Source organism: Hippocampus comes, unplaced genomic scaffold (genome assembly GCF_001891065.2).
Source record: "Hippocampus comes isolate QL1 unplaced genomic scaffold, H_comes_QL1_v1.1 scaffold249, whole genome shotgun sequence".
Classification (NCBI taxonomy): Eukaryota; Metazoa; Chordata; class Actinopteri; order Syngnathiformes; family Syngnathidae; genus Hippocampus; species Hippocampus comes.
In genome coordinates this window covers 1,556,487-1,578,138 of record NW_017805035.1, presented here as the reverse complement: position 1 = coordinate 1,578,138, position 21,652 = coordinate 1,556,487, and the positions used below count along the sequence as shown (strand labels likewise).

General features: G+C 48.3%; 1 protein-coding gene across 2 annotated transcripts; it reads left to right on the top strand.

The window, feature by feature from the left end:
* The first annotated feature begins 317 nt into the window (after positions 1-317).
* On the top strand, positions 318-20,671 carry atp2c1 (ATPase secretory pathway Ca2+ transporting 1). Of its 2 annotated transcripts, none has more exons than XM_019863641.1 (27): positions 318-446; positions 7,153-7,260; positions 7,346-7,462; positions 8,413-8,502; positions 8,586-8,621; positions 8,692-8,753; positions 9,316-9,424; positions 9,503-9,658; positions 10,179-10,247; positions 10,354-10,429; positions 10,497-10,563; positions 11,084-11,208; positions 11,287-11,384; positions 12,100-12,195; positions 12,277-12,366; positions 12,594-12,698; positions 13,419-13,575; positions 15,904-16,074; positions 16,560-16,657; positions 16,744-16,794; positions 17,065-17,231; positions 17,421-17,489; positions 17,778-17,894; positions 18,104-18,251; positions 18,333-18,428; positions 18,744-18,885; positions 19,029-20,671. In XM_019863641.1, the coding sequence occupies exons 1-27, from the start codon at positions 423-425 to the stop codon at positions 19,148-19,150; spliced, it is 2,766 nt and encodes a 921-aa protein (XP_019719200.1). In that variant the 5' UTR covers positions 318-422; the 3' UTR covers positions 19,151-20,671. The 2 variants fall into 2 exon arrangements, with proteins under 2 accessions (XP_019719200.1, XP_019719199.1); XM_019863640.1 differs by lacking the exon at positions 318-446 and adding an exon at positions 4,851-5,065.
* The last annotated feature ends 981 nt before the right edge of the window (positions 20,672-21,652 follow it).

Here is a 21,652-nt window from a genome sequence, read left to right as displayed (position 1 = left end):
CGGTGACTTTTTTGACTTGGACCTCCGAGTTCAAAGGGGCACTTTTCCTTGTCGGAACGGAACTCGGAGAAGTCCGACTTCCCATCTTCCTGGAATGCAGCATAAGCCCCACCCCCTTCTATTCTTCTCTGATCAAAATATCTTAATCTACGGAGGAAATTTAGGACCACAGACAAGATTAAATGAGTTTTCTGATCGATTGGGGGGAAGCACCTCTTCACGGCTTTAGATGTTGATTAATGTATGCGCACACCGTCCATAAAACAAAACCAAATAAAACAAAAGCAACCAATCCAGTAGCGGAAGTTGTTGCTTTGTTTTGAAAGCGTATCCGGAAGAGGAGTGGATCTGCGTGATATGGTGGATGAACTGTGTGTCTGTCGAGCTCAAAGGCTCCGCGCTGCGGTGCGATTTGGCAGAAGATGGTAAAGAAACGGGAGCGGCTGGTAAGTGAAACCTGCGTCTCCGTTTCTCGGGCTGTTGACTTGAGCTCGGTGGAACAATTTAGACGTCACGAGGAGGCGGGTAGGCGTGCTGGTTGGCCGGCCGGTCGACGCTTGTAACCGGCCGCGGCGCGAGGAAGGCGGACGGACAGATCCTTAGCTTCCCGCTGTTAGCATGCTACTGACGGCCTCCCATGGGGGCCGACGCTCGTGAACTTGTCAGCACGCGAACGAGATGAGTTGGTAGGTAGCCGAAGGCTCGTTCTAGGGGGTCCCGGACGCCGTCGAAGTGATTGCGGGCGGCCAGACAGCTACCTAGCCACCCCAGGCAGGTGCCGATGCGAGCTAGCCGGCTCACTTGGTGGGCTTCTTGGCATGTTTGTAGGTCACTACGTGTTCGCTTGATTTTGCCACCTACCCGGAGTGACCCTCCACAAGAAGTATCGTTATTTTGTCTGTAAAGCCGAGACGCCCGCGGTGTGCATACCTGATGGATGACGCATTATGTCTGTTGGGACTGACAAACTAACGGACTCTTGAAATTTGATCAGAGATTTTAATCTCTTTGACCTTATGGTCCACTGACTACTTTTCAAGATGCATTTTCTCACAATGTTCCCCCACAATTGACAAAAATTCGTCAATATTCGACACCTCACAAAAAGGTTTCTAACTACCCATTGGTAGGATAAGATGGTGGAAAAAGCTCTGCGTTTATCTCATTGATGGTTCTCGAAAATAACCGGCAAATTAAAATAATAATTAGTTTCCAGCCCTGACGTGAAGCTCCTTAAGTCATGTGAACATAGTTCCTTGGCAACGTGATGCAAGCGAAGCATGATTTTTGTGTAAATGGAGCTCCTCATCACATGTAAATACGGTTCCTCGGCATCAAGATAGTAGCAAAGTTCTTTTGTCTAAATTAAGCTTTTCAACTCACCTCAACATAGTTCCTTGGGACCTAGATGCTATAAGATGGCTCCAAAGTAATAGATGAGCTTGGTTATGCTGAACTCTAAATATAGACTTGACATCTGCACTCTTGATGGCCAAGTCATCAACACGAGCCGCCAATGAATACATTTTTGGGGTGCTCAGCCCTGTACTTTTACTCATTTTTGACAAAATGTGAACAATATAATATAGGTCAGTGGTCCCCAGCCACCGCTCTCTGGCCCATATTGTAGCAGGCTGCACAGAGAGATAGATTCTCCACAATCCCCACCTGGTCAATTATCTTCCAAAAAGCAGTATTAGTATGCCTGGGTGATTATGATTGAGAATGGTGATGTCACGTGACCAGCTACGAGACGTGAGCATATCTACTCCATCAGAGGCGGCAGAAACCTGCGTCACTGCAGCCAATCGGAGTCCAGCTTGTCCATTTAACATTGTTTCGAAACGTGAAGTCACCAAAATGAAAGAAGAGTAACAGTAACAATGAGCGGACACGCGGCTGATGGGCAGCCGTGACAAGGCATCATCTTTCGAAAAAGAATTTATTTTGACACGTTGCTTCCCACGGCTTCTGCGGCGCCGTCTCTCGAGCGACGTGGAGGAGGCCGTTGTGCAAGATACGCTGTGTCGTCCAAAACGAGGCAATACGACTTAGCTGTCGAATCGTTTGAACAAAGTAGCAGTCAAGTGATGAATTGGAAAGCATGAAAATGCGAGCGGAGTTTGCACAGCCCGTCTGCGAAAACCTGAGCGGCGACTAAGTTGCCGCCAGCCACCGCGCCAAAGGAGCAATCAATCATGTCAGCGTTTGATGATGCACATTTGCAAGTACCAATGATTTCAACGCCTTTTGAAGGATCATAACTTCAAAATTATGCTGTTTACATTTTAAGGCGTATATATTATTCCTGAGGTTGTCCCACTTTTAGTGGAGCACTGTGTTATATTGTTTACATTTGTTGGACCGGTGAATACATGTTTTAAAATGTTTTATATAGCCAGTCCGCTAATGGCTGAAAATCTTTGAGGATTATTCTCTAACAAGTGAACCGTCTCAAGTTTTCCGGTAGTTATGCAACATTTAATAGAGTTGAACTTTTCAGTCATTTTGCATTCTGTTTCGGAAGCTAGACGCTTTGAACTTTTTTGCGTAACATACCTATATGGCGTATCAGGTTTTGGGTGGGTGTGGTCGAGGTTTGGCCACCGCATGTATGCGTCGTATTGCTCACCGTGTCCCGAGGAGCGTTTCAGCAAAATTAGAGGCGAGGTTGCTTGTGAATGTACCTTTCAGTGACAATGGTAAGAAAAGCCCTTTTGATTCTGCTATGTGGAGGTTTACTCAGTCGCGATGCAACAATTGATGAATGAACAATTGAGGCTGGAAACTACCGGTTATTTTAATCGTCAGTCGATTCATTATTTTGTTGATTAATCACTGAATTGGGTGCGGGGGGGACCAAACATTTAATTTCTGTGCCTTTACTGAGAAACTAGACGTGACTTCAATGTGGATGTGCTGAATCCAAAATTTATTATTCTGTTTGCTTTTTGCCTGAAATTTCCATCAGGGAAAAAAAAAACAAAAAAACAAGCAGATGTTTGCAAATGTCGTCTTTTCAAAGAAAATCAGTCTGTTTTCCTGGACGGCTGGACAAATCCGAGATTTTCTGTTGAGCGGCAGAAATTTTACTCTTGAGAGGCAGAAATTTGACACCCTCCAAAAAAAAAAGTGACTATTGAGAGGCAGACAGTTTGACGTGAATCCAGGTTTAAAAAGCAGTGAATCACTCATCAAATATTTTTGTCGATTCATTTGAGAATGAATTATGAATTGAAATGCTGAACTGTTGCAACTCTACTTAGAAAGTGGATATGGCGTCATTTCCAATACAGCTGATGACTTTTTCCTTTTCTTTTTTTTTTTCTTTTGTTTTCTTTTGTTTTCTTCTTCTTATTGAACTTGTGGCTTACCTGCTGATGTCCAAACCCGCCCACTGGGCAATAAAAACAACCGCCCCCATTATGCGGCCCAAAAAGTGACATGCTGTCAAAGCATGTGACTGGTTCCGCGGCATTGTTGGACATTCCATCCGGCGCATTCACGGTGAACGCCCGTCATGCGCGGGAACCGCCCTCGGGTGTGTATATTGGCGCGTGGGGTCTCTGTCGTCACGGCGGCGCCTCTGTTGTTACGGCAGCGCCGCCACCTGCCATCTGGCACCCGAGCAGAAACTCACACCTCTCTCACATCCAAAAATCCATTTCGATAAAAATAGCGATTTACCGACGCACCGCATTACTCTGCTTTCCGACTTCTACTTGTTACTTCAAACGATAGCTCATCCAATCACATTGAACAGAATCGAATCACACGGAACTGTTTTTTATGTTGCTATATCTAAGAGCCGTGTTGATTTTCCGAGTGCATGTTACGTACGTCATTTTTGGAGGTGCTGCTTGAGGTAAAACGTTTGAGAAAAGACAGTTTAAAAAAAAAATCCTTTGGAGTTTGGTTTTCAAGTGCACTTCAGAGTCTGTACTTTAAAAAAAAAAAAAAAAATTAAATCAAGTAGGGATGAACCCATTCTCGACCGGCCTTGATATTTGCCACTTTGACTCACATTGGTTCAGGCTTTATTCGTTCTTTAATTGTTTGATTATTTAATTAGTTAATTAATTACTCCCGTGGCTGATTAGAGATCGTTTAATAGCGCAATTATTTTAGCTGGATTGCAGCTGTGCAACTTTCGCCAGCGTTGGATGGCCCACGGCGCCTTCAGATCGGTTCCACTTTGTCTTTGTTGAAATTTGGCATGGAACTTTCTAAGCCTGCATCTTTTCTTACAATTTGAATAGAAAGTCGATCGATCGATCGTAGGGTTGTGCCATTTCTCTGTTAATAAAAACAAAACGATTCACTCAGGTTTTCGAAACGTGGTTCAATTGGAAAGTGGACCGATTTGATTGTGTTTGACTCGGCGGGATTATGATTCGATACAGTACAGATCTTTTCAAGAAGCTATGATGTAATGATTATTATTTTTTTGTTGTTGTTGTCATTTTACCTACAATCAATGAACTTGGCAGGACTGTAAACGAACCACTGGAACGGTTCGATTCCGTTCGATTTGATGCACGCGCATTTTTTAAATCAAAACAATACTGTTACAAATATTTTTTTTTTGTCACACCCCTAATAAATTTTAGAACATGTTGAATTTGCAAATGTGAAAAGCAGGTTCACAAAACTGCTTAAAGGCATTGTAAAGAAGTTCAGCGTTGGCGTTTCTGTTCAAAATTTTGATTCCTTTTGCTGCAAATAAGTATCACCTTTCTCAACTGCTACTTGGAAAAAATGTGTTCTATCGCTCATAGAAAGCATCCTGATAGACTCGGTGTGTGTGTGTGTGTTTGCGTGTGTGTGTGTGTGTGTGTGTGTGTGTGTGTGTGTGTGTGTGTGTGTGTGTGTGTTCGTGCCCGTGCACGCGTCGGGAGGAGCAGTCTCAGGTGAATACAACCGTGAAGGTAGGCAAGAAATAACAGAAGCTTTCCAGTCACAAAGCTCTCGTGGTCAGCAAACGGCAGCGAGTGTGCGGAGCGAACGCAACCGGTTTGCCCGCGCCCCTCATGCACAAATGAAAATGGGCGACAAGGTCTTCCAGGTAAGACTCAACACCGACTTGATGTCTTCCACTCAATCAAATTTATTGGCGGGGGCTATCTGTTTATTTATTTTTAACCATCAGATTGATTTCTTTTGGTGGAACCTCAGAATTGGAATTTGTTGTTGTTGTTGATAGGGCTGTTGTAGTGCCCATTGCTCTCTCACCCATCCTCGCCGCTCAGGCCCTGAGTCCAGTTTTCTGCTCAAACGATCACGCCACAGAGCCTGTCGCTGAGCAAAGAACCCTGCAAGGAATCTTCGTCTTTGTAGTACTGGAAGTACCTGTGTGCGCGGCGATGGCAATCGCCTTTGTGAGAAGCGAAGCCACCGGAGGCCATCTTACGCGCGAAGTGCGCCTAACGACATGCTGTGTGTATGAGTCCGTACGTCTGGCATGCAATTGTGTAATGTAAAAAGTAGAAAATAACCAAAGTTGCAATCGCCGTCCATCTGTGTCACGACGTTGTCCATGCGTCGCCGTTTAAATCTAATCAAATGAGGGACTAACCTTGTCCGCTCATTCATGCAAACGGGTTATTCTGAATGCTTCCGACATTGACTGCCGCGCAAATGTACCGAATGACAGAAACGGTGGCGCTTCCCCAAAAACATGTACACATTACACAAAAGCCGGCGCTTATCGGCAAATAGTAAACATTTGACTCACTGCTTCCAAGTCACTACTATTTTGGCGAGGTAATCTCGCCGTACCGGTACAACCGGAAAGCTGATGAAGGCGTGGTCGCCGCCACGTTTCCATCCATGAGGTTTGATAGCCTCTTTTACGATGGCCCATTTGTCAACATATCGCATCAAAACAGCTCTTGTTGCTCTTGGTTGATGCCAAAAATGCAGCGGAAAAAAAAACTATTTTAAAACTTCTTGGCTATCATGAGAAACCAAGCAAATCCCAGAAGAGGGGAAAAAAATGGTCATTGTTTGTTTCGGGTTTTTTTCTGTTTCATGTATTCATCAATTGAGTCCCGAATTGTATTTCTGTGAAAAAAAAGTTTTCTTTGAAGGCCATCCGGCCCAACCCGACATCCAGGTTAGCATTTGGCAAACACTGCTGCTTGTAAAAAAAAAAAAAAAAAAAGTAAAAAGCGCAGCTGCACAACTCCTCAAATTTGATTTGTGATCATGATTTCGGCAGCCACGATGAAATGAACCTGATCGTCTGTAATGATTACATTTCAAACGCAGGCTCTGCTGTTCATTTAATGAAGCTGAAATCGAGTCCCATCACGTTATTTTTTTTTTTTTTTCCTCCAGCTGATTTGGTTTTGGGTGATGAAGATGGCATTTTTGAACGGGCGTAATTTCTTAAGTCAAGAAAAGGAGACTTTATTTGTTTCGCTGTTTGGAACTTGGGCTCAGCTGTGTTCCGCGCAACTCTTATGGCTGAGATGCCCCGCTTTAGTTCTAGTTTGGTTGTGAGCCAACGGCGACATTTGCGCCGTCGACCTCCCGCTGACTCGGTCACAAATCTGAGACAGCTGCTGTTCGACTTGGCATTGGATGAGCCTGTATGTGTTGGTGCAACATTTGCTTCATTTTGTCGAGTGGACAACCAGTTGTATTTTTTGGAGGAGGGAGTGGGCGGGGTGGTCACGGTCTATTGTTAACCGTTGATGATCACAACTAACGAGAGAGTCTCACCAAATTGTCACCCGTGGACATTCGTGCCAGTGCGGAAGTGCGTCTTTTGTGATCAATGACCGTTCCCTCCTCCTCAATCACTACAAAGGAATTTCTTGTGGATGTTTTGGGCACACTCTGTGTTTTCACAGGCTGTCCTTTTGGGGAAATGTTGTCACGTCACTGCTACAATGCAGCTAATATCACACCCACTCTAGACAGTATTTTGCCACCCAAATAAAATTATTTTCAGACTATTTTTGCTGCTCCAGAACAAAGGAAATAGGTCCCCCGCCCACGCATAACAGAGTAAAAATAAAAGGAAAAAAATCTGCAAGAGCCCAACCGTAACTATGCGCGGGTGTGCCGTACTGATCTTTTTGAGTGTTCCCCGTATGACTGTGACGACAGTGACATTTTTTTGCGCGCACTTGTTGGGTTTTGCAGCTTTCCCACACAGATGCCGAGTACAGCCAAGATGACATGATGGTTCCCGTGCTGAGCTCCAAAAAAGCCAGCGAGCTGCCCGTCAACGAGGTGGCGTGCGCTCTGCAGGTATCAGCCGGAAAACTCTTGGAGTTTTTTTAATTTTATTTGTTTTGGCAAGATTACAAGTGGGTGAGTGTTGGTGCGCGTGCAGGCGAACCTTCAGTACGGGTTGGGTGAGGACGAGGTGTCTCGACGCAGGATCTACCACGGCTGGAACGAATTTGACATCAGCGAGGACGAGCCACTATGGAGGAAGTACATCACGCAGGTACCGGTGAAACCTCGTCGCCATACCCGTCTCGGCGCAAGCGAAGCAAATGTGCTTCTGTTCACGATCCCGTTCCTGGCAATCGGCAGTACTGGTTTGGGGTGGGTGCGCGCGTGGGCTTGTATTCGCAAATGTTTAACTTTGAAAAAACGATGAGGACGCATTTAAATGACCATCATTTTTATTCTCCATTCTTTGTTTTTGTTTTTTTTACATTATGCACAACTCTCATTTATTGCGCAATGATCTGATTTTAACATGTTTGTGACATATTTTGGTGCATTTTTATGCTTTCATAAACATTTTTGGTGTGAATTTTGGGGGGGCTTGAAACGAATTAGGGCATTTACATGGGAAACGCGTCTCTACTTACAAACTTTTCCGGTGAAGAAATTTCTTCCAGAACCAATTAATTTTGTAGGTAGAGGTACCTACCACTGTATATGATCTTAGAGAAATTTCTCAAAACACGATCACAAAGGGAGATATGTGGGCAATGAATAAACGTGCACGAGCACACACAACCATATTTGATGCCTAAGTGTTGTTTTCCTTCAGGCTACTCGTCCTTGGTGTGAAAACAAAAACAAAAAAAAGTGCTGTGGGTGCACGCCACTAATGGCTTTTGTCTCAAGCGATTTTCCTCCCTCCGGCCAAGTTAGCGTAACATGTCCGCTTGGCCCGGCGCCCGCTCTCGCATCCAAAGTCAACAAGTCGATTGGTGCCTTGTAAATGCTGTTGCCCTTTGACCTTCAGGCCTCATGTTTGTTTCCACTCGCCGAGTCTCCGCCCTTACAGGAGACTCGAGCACTTTATTATTTTATGACTTGTTGACGGTTTTGACAACAAGACGCAGACGAATCTTTCACCAGCGCGTAACAATGACAGCTGTGCAAAAAAAAAAAAAAAGTAGCGCACCTAAACTACTGTGCGTACCCCGCCCCCTCCAGTTCAAAGACCCGCTGATCTTGCTGCTGCTGGCGTCGGCCGTCATCAGCGTCCTCATGCGGCAGTTCGACGACGCCATCAGCATCACCGTGGTACGACAGGCGCACCCCACGTCCCTTTTGACTCTGTTAGCGTTAGCTTTAGCGCTGACCGCTACGTCTGCGTCTCCCAACAGGCTATCATCATCGTAGTCACGGTCGCCTTCGTCCAGGTGAGTCTGCGGATGCCAAGCAAGCGCATGGTGGAAAACCTCACTGCTTGTCTCTTTGCTTACTGGGCAGGAGTATCGCTCGGAGAAGTCTCTGGAAGAGCTGGGAAAACTGGTCCCGCCACAGTGCCACTGGTATGCTCGCTCTGCATAATCCTCCGTGTCTTGAGCTTCCTTTGTGAACGTCACGTGACCGAACCCAGAAAACATCCGTGATCCTTGCAATGCCGGGCTGAGGGCACGTTGACAGCAGTTTCAGTCGACAGTAAGAGGTCGGTACAGTACAAAATGGCGGTGCCCCGAGGTCCCCTTTAAAACACGGAGCGGCAACATATCGAAACGTAGCATGCAACAATAGTTGCTGGCTGATCACGCACTTTGAGGATTTCCTCCACTTCATTTTCTTGTACTTAATTACGCCGTGTGTTGTCCGGTAGAGCTCAGTGCTGCCCCCCATGACACTGAAGGCCCACAACTGTAAACTGGGACTTGCTGAAGCATTTAAAAATAAATAAATAAAAGAATTCCGCTAACACAGAAGCCTTCATAAGTGGGAAATGTTTGGAAGTAACATTCACACTCTGCGTAAAAGCAGGGTGTGAATGACGCACGGCGATATCGTGGGCGAGCGCTGTACACTTACTTGCCTAAACAGATTCCTTACGTGTGCGCCTGTTCATGATGACGATGGTTTCAGCATCCGCGACGGTCAGCTGCAGCACATGCTGGCCAGGGAACTGGTTCCGGGAGACACGGTGTGCCTGGCGGTGGGAGAGCGCGTGCCGGCGGACCTGCGCCTCTTTGAGGTGAGCGCACCCCCGTGTTTATAACACCGCACGTGGCTTCTGCCGCTGAGCCTCCCCGCCCCCACCCCGACGTGGCAGGCCAGCGACCTTTCGGTGGACGAGTCCAGTCTGACGGGGGAGACGGCGCCCTGCTCCAAGTCCACGGCGCCTCAGCCAGCCGCCAACAACGGCGACATCGCTTCCCGGGCCAACATCGCATTCATGGGCACGCTGGTGCGCTGCGGCAAAGCCAAGGTACAGAGTTAGACGGACGGACAGACAGACGGAAGGACAGGCAGATATTCCTTCAATTTAGCCGATTTTAAAGAAATCAGGAAAGGAGAGCACTTGCCCGGAGCTGCTGGAGGCCATAACTGCGCTCACATGCGGGCCAGCTGCACTGAAGCGTGACTCACTTGGCCACGCCCCTTAACTGGACACATTCAGCCCCATAGACACCTGTGCCAACGTGCAGTAATTTATTTCACTTTGTAAAATCTATTTATTGCTTGACCTTCTCTTTGAGTATTTATACAAGACCGTGCTGTTTTTCTTTGTGTTCTTCCACAAACCATCTGCAAGTTAAACCGATCCAGCTGTTATTTGAGGGGAAACCTTTTTTGCGTTTTGCGCTTCAGAATTTACCTGGCAAAAAAAAGGATGTTTGAAATTCTCCAGATTTGCATCGTCTGTCTCTTAGGATGCATGTGGTCACATCTGCTGCTGTCCTTCTCCTAACACACCTTTTTTTTTTTCGTTTTTGGCTGCGCGGCAGGGGATTGTCATCGGAACCGGAGAAAACTCCGAGTTTGGTGAGGTCTTCAAGATGATGCAGGCGGAGGAGGTGCGTCCCCGGTGGCGAGCGCAGCTCGGCGCTGAGACGACCGCGCCCGCTTACTTGATTGTTTTTTTATTTATTTATTTTTTTTGTGTGTGTGGCGGCGCGGCAGGCTCCCAAGACGCCGCTGCAGAAGAGCATGGACCTGCTGGGCAAGCAGCTCTCGCTCTACTCTTTTGGCATCATCGGTCAGTCGCCCTGTCTCGCTCTGTTGTCGTTCTTGACGCTGATGAGCGCCGCGTGTGCTTCCTGCAGGGGTGATCATGCTGGTGGGCTGGCTGCAGGGCAAGAGGATCCTGGACATGTTCACCATCGGCGTCAGGTAGCCCGTCATTGGCAACGAGAGCGCCGCTCATTTGCTGTGTCGCTCGCGGGAGACGCAGGTCCAAGCGGGTTTTTTGCCGAGCTAGTTTTTCTATTCATGCCCAGCTTGCGTACAATCATGGGAAAATGATTGGCCCGTCTTGTTTTCTTGTATATTTTTTTGGATTGAAATGCCTTGGCGTAAAAAAAAAAAATTCCTGTGATCACAAATGGAAGATCATCGCAGAATATGGCCGAAAAGCACCATAACTCTTGAACTAAAACCGGATGTGATTTTGGTTCTGATCCAGAAAATGGCGCATTGTCTGCTCCCAAATTCAACTCTTCTGAGCTATTTTTCTCGTCTGCATTATATTTGTCGTGGCTTTAGTTGCGGCAGGAATTTCAAATGAGCGATCACCATTTTTTTTTTTTTTTTACCCCCGGTTGTGACCTTACTGCGCCCCGTGATGGCGAGAACGCCAGCCGGGGCACACGTGGTGTTGAAATGAAGGCTTAACGGCGCACTCTCCCCGCAGTCTGGCGGTGGCGGCCATTCCCGAGGGTCTCCCCATCGTGGTGACGGTGACGCTGGCACTGGGCGTCATGCGCATGGTCCAGAAGCGAGCCATCGTCAAGAAGCTTCCCATCGTCGAGACGCTGAGTACGCACGCCCCCGCACAAAAAGAAGCACGGCGCCGTCAACACGCGGCCTTGTGACTTGGCGTGTGTGCGTCGGCAGGCTGCTGTAACGTCATCTGCTCGGACAAGACGGGAACGCTGACCAAGAACGAGATGACCGTCACGCAGATGTTCACGTCGGATGGAGTCCACGCCGAGGTGGACGACGCTACCGTTTCGTTACGACGCCGTGCACCGCTTGCTCCTCTTCTTCTCCAACTTGGTCTTCTTTCTTTTTGCTCCTCTCCCCGTTCCTCTGCTACTTCTGCCTCTCCGTTTGCGTGAACCTGTACTTGCTCTTGTTCTTGTTCTTTTACTTAGTCCTCCTTTTGCTGCTCTTCTTCCTCTCCTTGCTCTCCTATTTGTTCTTTTTTTTTGGGGGTGGTGGCTCTAGTTGTGTTGGCCTTATCCCTGTTGTTTTCTTCCTCTTTTTCACCTGCTCGAGCTTTTTCTCATCCTACGACTTGGAATTGCCTTCCGTAATATGTAGGGGACCTTGATCTTGATTAGCTTAAAGGTGAGAAGCCGCATATTCAAAGGTTGTTCCAAGACTCCTCATGTGAGCTTCTCAGTTTCTACGTTTTTAAGTGAAGGCCAGGCAATTGTCTCGGCTCAAGTGGCCTGTGTTTTATCTGGCAACCTTTGTTGTCACTCACCACAAGAAGATGACAACTCTTGTCTGAGTTGGCCCCTTCCGCTGATTCAATCAAACACAAACAAATTCCTCAAGCACGAATGTATGCAAGAGTCGTTTGTATTTAAAAGTCTCCTGTGAGATTGACACTGAAGCACTTGAGGTAAAAATGAGCCGAAATGGATTCCTGATTTGACTTTTTTGGTGTTGCTGACTGCGATAATTTGTGTTGCGGTCCAGGTGACGGGTGTGGGCTACAACGGCAACGGAGAGGTTTTAGCCGACGGAGAAATTGTCCACGGCTTTTCTCACCCTTCGCTCAGCAAAATTGTGGAGGTCAGTCCATGACTAAATAATCAGGAAAGAAGTAGCGATAGATGGATGACTGGCTTGTAACGTCTGCGTACGTGTCTTAAGGTGGGCTCCGTCTGCAACGACTCGGTCATCAGGAACGGGACTCTGCTGGGCCGGCCCACAGAGGGAGCGCTCATGGCCCTCGCCATGAAGGTAGGAGGACGCATCATGTGGAATGCGCCCCCCCCCCTTCCCCCTGATCATCACCGAGGCCTTTTCATACAGCCGCCGGAAGTTAAGGGGTGTCGAACTCCTTTTTGTCGCGGGCCACCTCGTCGTCACGCTTTCCTCCAGAGGGCCTTTCTGACTGTGACCCCAAATAAACGGACAATCGCCTCTCATTCCATATTGCCGGCCTCCTGTTCCCGCCGGGGTCGCAGATGGGCCTGGAAGGCGCCCAGCAAGAGTACGTACGTCTGGAAGAGGTTCCCTTCACCTCCGATAAGAAGTGGATGGCGGTGCGCTGCGTTCACCGCACGCAGCAGGTGCGTAACGTGGCTAACGTCTACGGGGCATGACCGCGCCGCGTGTTGCAAGAGAAAACGTGAACTTTCTGAAACCAGCTGCGTATCTGCATGCGCTGGTTTTCAAATGTCATCCAACGCACAACTGGACGCAGCCGGCCTGAGCTACGGCCCGGTACTCACAGAAGGATTTTTTTCAAATCTGAAGACATTTTCCATCATCTGTAATGGTCCTCACACATACAGATAGGAAATCAGACGTTGAACACTTTCGGTGGTGGTGTGCGCGCCGACACTCTCAATACTGAACGGCATTCACATGGCGCTTTATTTTCATGAATATGAGGACTCGAATGGACACCGAGTGCAAAGCCTTTTTTCAAGTTGAAAATGTTTTTGATACATGCAGAAAAAAGATTTTAGTCTCCGTAGCAGTCCATTGATTTCATAAATGCAACACACTTTATAGTTTCTTATACATATCGGTAAACAACAACAACAATATGCGATGTTCTCCAGATTTCGTGACTCCCGGTGTTTGTTTCTTTGTTTTCCCCCGTGTGAGATGGCCCCAACAGATAAAGATTGTCGACTTCTGACTTCGCAGTTTCGGTCCTTTTTATTGCAACATTTATGTTTGACCTTTTTTTTTTTTTTTTTTAATCCAACTGAGAAAAGCTTGAGCACTGGCCACCAGGCAAAGCAGTATAACTGTATTTTCACGTGATGCCCGCACGCCAGGACAAGACGGGCGTGCTGTTTGTGAAGGGCGCCTATGAGCAAGTGATCCGCTTCTGCAGCTCCTACAACAGCCGAGGGAGCGCCTTTCCTCTCACCCAGCAGCAGGTGGAGCTCTACCAGCAGCACATCAGCTACATGGGCACCGCCGGCCTCCGAGGTCCGCAGGCCAACGCCAACCTCACGTCGGCTGCTGTACCGTGCCACGCCGCCTCGCCTCACCCACTCTTGTCTCTCTCCCTTTAGTTCTGGCGTTCGCTTTGCTCCTCTTCTTCTCCAACTTGGTCTTCTTTCTTTTTGCTCCTCTCCCCGTTCCTCTGCTACTTCTGCCTCTCCGTTTGCGTGAACCTGTACTTGCTCTTGTTCTTGTTCTTTTACTTAGTCCTCCTTTTGCTGCTCTTCTTCCTCTCCTTGCTCTCCTATTTGTTCTTTTTTTTTGGGGGTGGTGGCTCTAGTTGTGTTGGCCTTATCCCTGTTGTTTTCTTCCTCTTTTTCACCTGCTCGAGCTTTTTCTCATCCTACGACTTGGAATTGCCTTCCGTAATATGTAGGGGACCTTGATCTTGATTAGCTTAAAGGTGAGAAGCCGCATATTCAAAGGTTGTTCCAAGACTCCTCATGTGAGCTTCTCAGTTTCTACGTTTTTAAGTGAAGGCCAGGCAATTGTCTCGGCTCAAGTGGCCTGTGTTTTATCTGGCAACCTTTGTTGTCACTCACCACAAGAAGATGACAACTCTTGTCTGAGTTGGCCCCTTCCGCTGATTCAATCAAACACAAACAAATTCCTCAAGCACGAATGTATGCAAGAGTCGTTTGTATTTAAAAGTCTCCTGTGAGATTGACACTGAAGCACTTGAGGTAAAAATGAGCCGAAATGGATTCCTGATTTGACTTTTTTGGTGTTGCTGACTGCGATAATTTGTGTTGCGGTCCAGGTGACGGGTGTGGGCTACAACGGCAACGGAGAGGTTTTAGCCGACGGAGAAATTGTCCACGGCTTTTCTCACCCTTCGCTCAGCAAAATTGTGGAGGTCAGTCCATGACTAAATAATCAGGAAAGAAGTAGCGATAGATGGATGACTGGCTTGTAACGTCTGCGTACGTGTCTTAAGGTGGGCTCCGTCTGCAACGACTCGGTCATCAGGAACGGGACTCTGCTGGGCCGGCCCACAGAGGGAGCGCTCATGGCCCTCGCCATGAAGGTAGGAGGACGCATCATGTGGAATGCGCCCCCCCCCCTTCCCCCTGATCATCACCGAGGCCTTTTCATACAGCCGCCGGAAGTTAAGGGGTGTCGAACTCCTTTTTGTCGCGGGCCACCTCGTCGTCACGCTTTCCTCCAGAGGGCCTTTCTGACTGTGACCCCAAATAAACGGACAATCGCCTCTCATTCCATATTGCCGGCCTCCTGTTCCCGCCGGGGTCGCAGATGGGCCTGGAAGGCGCCCAGCAAGAGTACGTACGTCTGGAAGAGGTTCCCTTCACCTCCGATAAGAAGTGGATGGCGGTGCGCTGCGTTCACCGCACGCAGCAGGTGCGTAACGTGGCTAACGTCTACGGGGCATGACCGCGCCGCGTGTTGCAAGAGAAAACGTGAACTTTCTGAAACCAGCTGCGTATCTGCATGCGCTGGTTTTCAAATGTCATCCAACGCACAACTGGACGCAGCCGGCCTGAGCTACGGCCCGGTACTCACAGAAGGATTTTTTTCAAATCTGAAGACATTTTCCATCATCTGTAATGGTCCTCACACATACAGATAGGAAATCAGACGTTGAACACTTTCGGTGGTGGTGTGCGCGCCGACACTCTCAATACTGAACGGCATTCACATGGCGCTTTATTTTCATGAATATGAGGACTCGAATGGACACCGAGTGCAAAGCCTTTTTTCAAGTTGAAAATGTTTTTGATACATGCAGAAAAAAGATTTTAGTCTCCGTAGCAGTCCATTGATTTCATAAATGCAACACACTTTATAGTTTCTTATACATATCGGTAAACAACAACAACAATATGCGATGTTCTCCAGATTTCGTGACTCCCGGTGTTTGTTTCTTTGTTTTCCCCCGTGTGAGATGGCCCCAACAGATAAAGATTGTCGACTTATCCTTTTTTTTGCAACTTATATTTTGTTTTGCCTTTTTTTTTTTTTTTTTTTTTTTAATCCAACTGAGAACAGTTTGAGCACTGGCCACCTGGCAAAGCAGTATAACTGTATTTTCACGTGATGCCCGCACGCCAGGACAAGACGGGCGTGCTCTTTGTGAAGGGCGCCTATGAGCAAGTGATCCGCTTCTGCAGCTCCTACAACAGCCGAGGGAGCGCCTTTCCTCTCACCCAGCAGCAGGTGGAGCTCTACCAGCAGCACATCAGCTACATGGGCACCGCCGGCCTCCGAGGTCCGCAGGCCAACGCCAACCTCACGTCGGCTGCTGTACCGTGCCACGCCGCCTCGCCTCACCCACTCTTGTCTCTCTCCCTTTAGTTCTGGCGTTCGCTTCCGGGTATGAGATGGGAACTTTGACCTTCTTGGGCCTGGTGGGCATCATCGACCCGCCTAGGGCGGGCGTCAAAGAGGCGGTGGGCACGCTCATCAGCTCGGGCGTCGCCATCAAGATGATCACCGGAGACTCTCAGGAGACCGCCGCCTCCATAGGTCAGACAGGCGCAAGAAGCATGCAGCACCTTCCGCGACTCACCGCAAACCTCAAAGTCTACTGGACTATTGTTTGTGGAGAATGTTCTACTCTCTGCTCGTCATGCCGTTCCTCTAACACACTACCACAAAAAAAAACGCGCTGACCACAATAGGTTTAAAAAGGAATAGCATCTCATTGCAGGCATCAGCACCTGTGCGCCAGCTGCTTGGGCTCACCGTTGTGGGTTGGTAAATTGTGGGTGGGACTCTGCAACAACCGCTCAGTCAACTTTAATGGACGACGTCAACCTGGATGACTGACGACAAAACAGACTTAATTTTCTTGGCTCAAATGAGGGCAGAGGTGGCGTTACTCTGATCATTCACATGCGTATGCGTAGGCCGCACTCTTACTGGTTAAAAAAAATAAAACTGGCTCTTTGTTTTTGGGGAACAGAAAAACGCAGTAACGTCGGCTTTCTCTCAACTGTGTGCGTGTGCAGCCAGTCGCCTGGGCCTTTGGTCCAAAGGAGGGGAGTGTTTGTCGGGAGAGGAGGTGGACCGTCTGGACCTGCAGCAGCTCTCGCAAATTGTCCCCCGCGTAAGACGCACTCGCACGTAAGATCCGAGGCACACTGAAGTGAAGGTGGCGCTCCTGAGCACATCTTCTCCTGTGTGTGTGCACAGATCTCAGTCTTCTACAGAGCCAGCCCCAGACACAAGCTCAAGATTGTCAAGGTGAACACAAAACCACACTCGTCCAATCCAAACAGCTGCACACAGAAAAAATGTGCACACAGTCAAATTGACACACACACACACACACCAACAGACGTTCAAACGCAAAGAAACAGAAGAGTACACACACACAAACACACACACACACACACACACACACACGCACGCATAGTCAGACAAAAAACACAGGGACATTCAGGCACAGGTGTCCCATGACATGAAGCTCCCAAGAGGAAGAAGCATGAAGTGGTAACCTTTTGCGCGGCGTAGTCTCTGCAGAACATCGGCGCCGTGGTGGCCATGACGGGCGACGGCGTGAACGACGCGGTGGCGCTGAAGGCGGCCGACATCGGCGTGGCCATGGGCCGCACCGGAACCGACGTCTGCAAGGAAGCTGCCGACATGATCCTGGTGGACGACGACTTCAACACCATCATGTGAGCCCGACGGGCCTCCTCGCCGCCTTCCCGAATTCGTTCGGCGCTACGCTGGGATGACCTAGATAGTTCCGCTGCTAAGAATCCCCGCGTAATGATTGCGGAGTGGGGAACGAGTGAGAGATGGCAGTGAGTTCCAAGTGGGCCCGCGTGTTTCCTTACGCGTGTCTCGCTTTCCGGTGCTTGCAGGTCAGCCATCGAGGAGGGAAAAGGAATCTACAACAACATCAAGAACTTTGTGCGCTTCCAACTCAGCACGTGAGTTGTCTCGTCCTCAAAAAAAAAAAAAGAGAGAGAGAGAGAGAGATACGATGCCGGCTTCATAGTCCTTGAGCTTGTTTTGAAAAGAACTAAAGATTTTTTTTTTTAATTTCTATTTGCTGTGGTTAATTGTTTATTGGAATACAGATGTTCAATTTCTGTGCTCAAACCATCTGCGCGTGAGCCGCAATGAATATGAGTTTTGTCGGACTGCAAAATGCAAAAGAGAAACAAACGCTTTTTGCGGGCTTCAGTTTTCCATGACCTCCTTAACGCCCCCTGCAGGAGTATTGCGGCACTGACACTCATCTCCTTGGCCACGCTGATGAATTTCCCCAACCCGCTGAACGCCATGCAGATCCTGTGGATCAACATCATCATGGACGGGCCCCCCGCGCAAAGGTAACCGCCGTCCTAAATCTCGTTTCAAACCCTATCCTGAGCTTGAAACCCTACTTAGAACCCATAACCCCTGTTTGAAGTCTAACCCAAGTTTGGAACCCAACTTTCAGCCCCTACCTGATCTTGAAATTATAACCCAGGTTTGAAAGCCTAAGCCTGTCTTGAAATGCTACGTGGCTATCCTTTTCTGTGTGCTTGCTTGTGTTCAGTCTGGGTGTGGAGCCGGTGGACCGGGCGGTAATCCTGAAGCCTCCTCGCAACGTCTCCGACAGCATCATCACACGCGGCCTCATTGTTAAAGTTCTGGTGTCGGCCTTCATCATCGTCTGCGGGACGCTCTTCGTCTTCTGGAGAGAGGTCACAACCCCCTTGACCTGATGCCCCCTTCCTCCATTCTCCCGGTCCTCATTTTTGTCGTCTCCATCTTGTGTTTTGCAGCTGCAGGACAACGAGATCACCCCCCGAGACACCACCATGACCTTCACCTGCTTTGTCTTCTTCGACATGTTCAATGCGCTCAGCTCGCGCTCGCAGGTGACCTTGTTTCTGGTTTCCCACGCCTGACCCCAAACGTTTGAAGCCATAATAAAAAACAAAAATCAACCCGGTGTGCATCTCTCACCAGGGATGTTTTGATACGATTTAAGGATGGCATACGGTGTTCCCTCGCCACCGAGCCCTTGTTGCAAAGTCACTCTTTGGCCGATTCATCATTGCAGTTGTGCAAAAAAAAAAAAAAAAGACCATGGACATCAGGCTCGCGTTGGGAGATTCACTCTGAGGCCGTGCACTACTCTGATAATCAGTTTGTGTGTCTGTCTGACTCCGTGTGTGTCTGTGCGTGTTCAGACCCGTCTAGTTCACGAGATGGGCCTCTGCAGCAACCGCACGTTCTGCCTGGCGGTGCTGGCGTCCATCATGGGCCAACTGCTGGTCATCTACTTCCCTCCGCTGCAGCGCGTCTTCCAGACCGAGAGCCTCAGCCTGTTTGGTGAGCACATAAAAAAGCTTTTCTCGAGCAGGGTTTTTCCACCCTTTGCTTGGGGCACAAAGCTGACAAGATTTGCCAGTAATAATGCCGCCAGAAAATGCTGTGCGGCCACTTCAAGTTTATTGCGTGCCACTGTTTGTCAGACTTGCTGTTCCTGGTTGCGCTGACATCGTCCGTGTGCATCGTGTCGGAGGCCATCAAGAGAGCCGAGCGGTGGCGAAGCTTTCCCAGAAGGGTGCCTGGCGACTGCTTCCATCAGGTATGATGCAAATGGGCGCCCAGCGGGCCGCCTGCGGGGCCTGGCGGCACCTGGAGATTGCGCTCAAGTGGAAGGACAAAACGGCTAAAGCACCTCCCTCGCCCCCATCAACTGCATTCCTGCTCTTTGCCGCCCCCTGCTGTCCGGAACCCTCATTCTTCTTCCCCTCACCGAGGCGTCCGCCCGCCACGCAGGAAGTGACCTCACAGCGTCACAAGTACAGAGCGCTCGGACCTCTGATGCACTCGTATCATGCCAAGGTTGACTCTGAGCTGTCATCAAGGTGGAGGCGCAGCAGGTCTGTCGTAAGGACGTTCATCAACCAAACCTCACACGGGAGGCCACAGCAAGTGATCTCTGCCAAGCTTCCAGGCAGAGATTCGATTTATCGTTTCAGCCCTCCACATCCTTTCGTGATGGTTCGGGAGCAGGGAATGACACAATGATTCCCAACACAGCCGGTTATTTAGTCTGCCACTGTTGGCTCGGAGCTGTTACTCGAATAATCGTTCCATCCCTAGAGTCAACCCTGTAGTCCTCTTTACAAAAAATCCCTGTACACTGAGTAGCGAACAAGTCACTGATTCCCAACACTGCAGGTTATTTAGTTTGTTGGCTATATTAGTCGTTATTCAATGAATTGAATCAAGCCCTTGTAGCAAACGACGTGTATGAAAACATTCTTCTGGTGAAGCGGCAGTCAGAAATGATGAAAGGAGGACTGCGTTCACAATCGTTCACTCTTTCCCCACCAGTTAACACGCAGGCTGAAGCGATGAATTGAAAACTCCCGAACCACTGCGAAGTCCCTTTTAGTGGAGCAACTGCCTCGGTCCACCCTCATAAGTGAAATACAACAGAAATGTTCTCTCAAATCCACAAACGTCCTTGGATCCACCTGGACAATGCTGCAGTTGACTGCCTTGGCTGTCGTCCACTGCGGCGGCCCAGCGGCCTTTGCTAAAGTTAGCCAGTTAGCATGTCGCAGCTCAAGACGCTAAGATGCCAAAAGCGTGGCTGGCAGGCGTCGTCAGGGTCCAAACTCCTGCGGGGTCGGCGGTGTGCCTTACAGGAGCGCTTGTCATCCACTTTTCTAAGGCTTTCTCTGCGGCGCGGGATGGAAAATCTTTTTTTGTTTTTGTTTGTTTGAAGGAGACTTTTTAGGGGATTTGAATGAACCCTGTAACAATCCACTCGACCAATCAGTAGAGGAAGCAAGAGATTCGCTTTGGAGGACCACACGTGTAAGATCAACTTGTTTTTAAAGGACTTCATTTATTTTGTTGTTTTCAAATAAAGGTTCACAGTTAAGAAGATGAAAAAGGATAGAGTTAATAATATAAAAGGATACAAACACCCTGTTAAGCAAATGTTCCCACATTTTCTCTTTTGGGGTTTCCCCGCATTTTATTTATTTATTTTTCTGAAACCTCATCAAGTGAAATGTCAACCATTTGGTGGAGGCTCCTGTTTTTAAAACTACTGATTTTGTTGTAAGTGCCCAAAGGAAATAAAAAGCAAACTTTTTTTTTTGTGTGTTGCTTGTTGAAAGATGCAAGTGGTGCCGACCTTTTGAGCAAATTAGGGAAGGACACTTGACATGGGTTCCACATTTTGTCGTCATTCCTCCAACGTGCATTAACTAGGTGACCGCAGAAAAAGTTGAGCCTCTCAATGTCCCGAGACGTAATCATTTAGAGATTTTCTTAATGTCCTTGCTTAACAAATTGATTAACGTGCAAAGTATATTCCAAACGAAAATGAAAACGACAACAGAAAACGATTGAAACGTGTTTTCCTCAACAGTACAACAAATGCTCAACAATTTCAAATAACGCAATGAAATCCTGTGCAGCTTTGAGGGTTGTAATGGTTGTGCAAGACCCAAATTAACCCCTGTTGCACCTCGAGGGGGTAATGAAGATTCCTTCAAACATGTTAACATGAGCATTAAGATGCATTGCATTATATTTTATTTTGAAGTTTGGATTGCGCTACATAACACGGTGTACACAACATGATGCATGCAAATGGCCGGGTTCAAAAGACGACAGCACTCGTTGCTGCTTTCAAGTCTGCCGTCTCGCTGCTCGTTCGTAGTGGCCCCGCTGCTCATGAGGGAACTCCCTCAGCTGCCCATTGCTGACTTCCTCCCATGACTTTCTGGTGACTCGTTCAACTTGCAAAGGATAGAATGAGAAGCTTGAGCCTGATTGGCTGTTGTCACAGACATTTCACGCTTCGGATTGCGCAAATATGCTTCCAGCTGATCAGCCTCAGGCCGGCCAGCAGACACAACAGGTTCAGTTTCAGTAGCAAGCATGCTAATTGGAACTTTTGGGGAAATGAGCATCACGGAAAATGTTCTTAAAAACCACCGAACATGATTTACTGCACTGCAGGGGTCACCGACCTTTTTGCAATTGAGATCGATGTCTTGGGTACTGATTATTGCTCAGGTCTCAAAGAAGATGAAACCTTTATTTGTCTCACTATGGAGAAATTCGC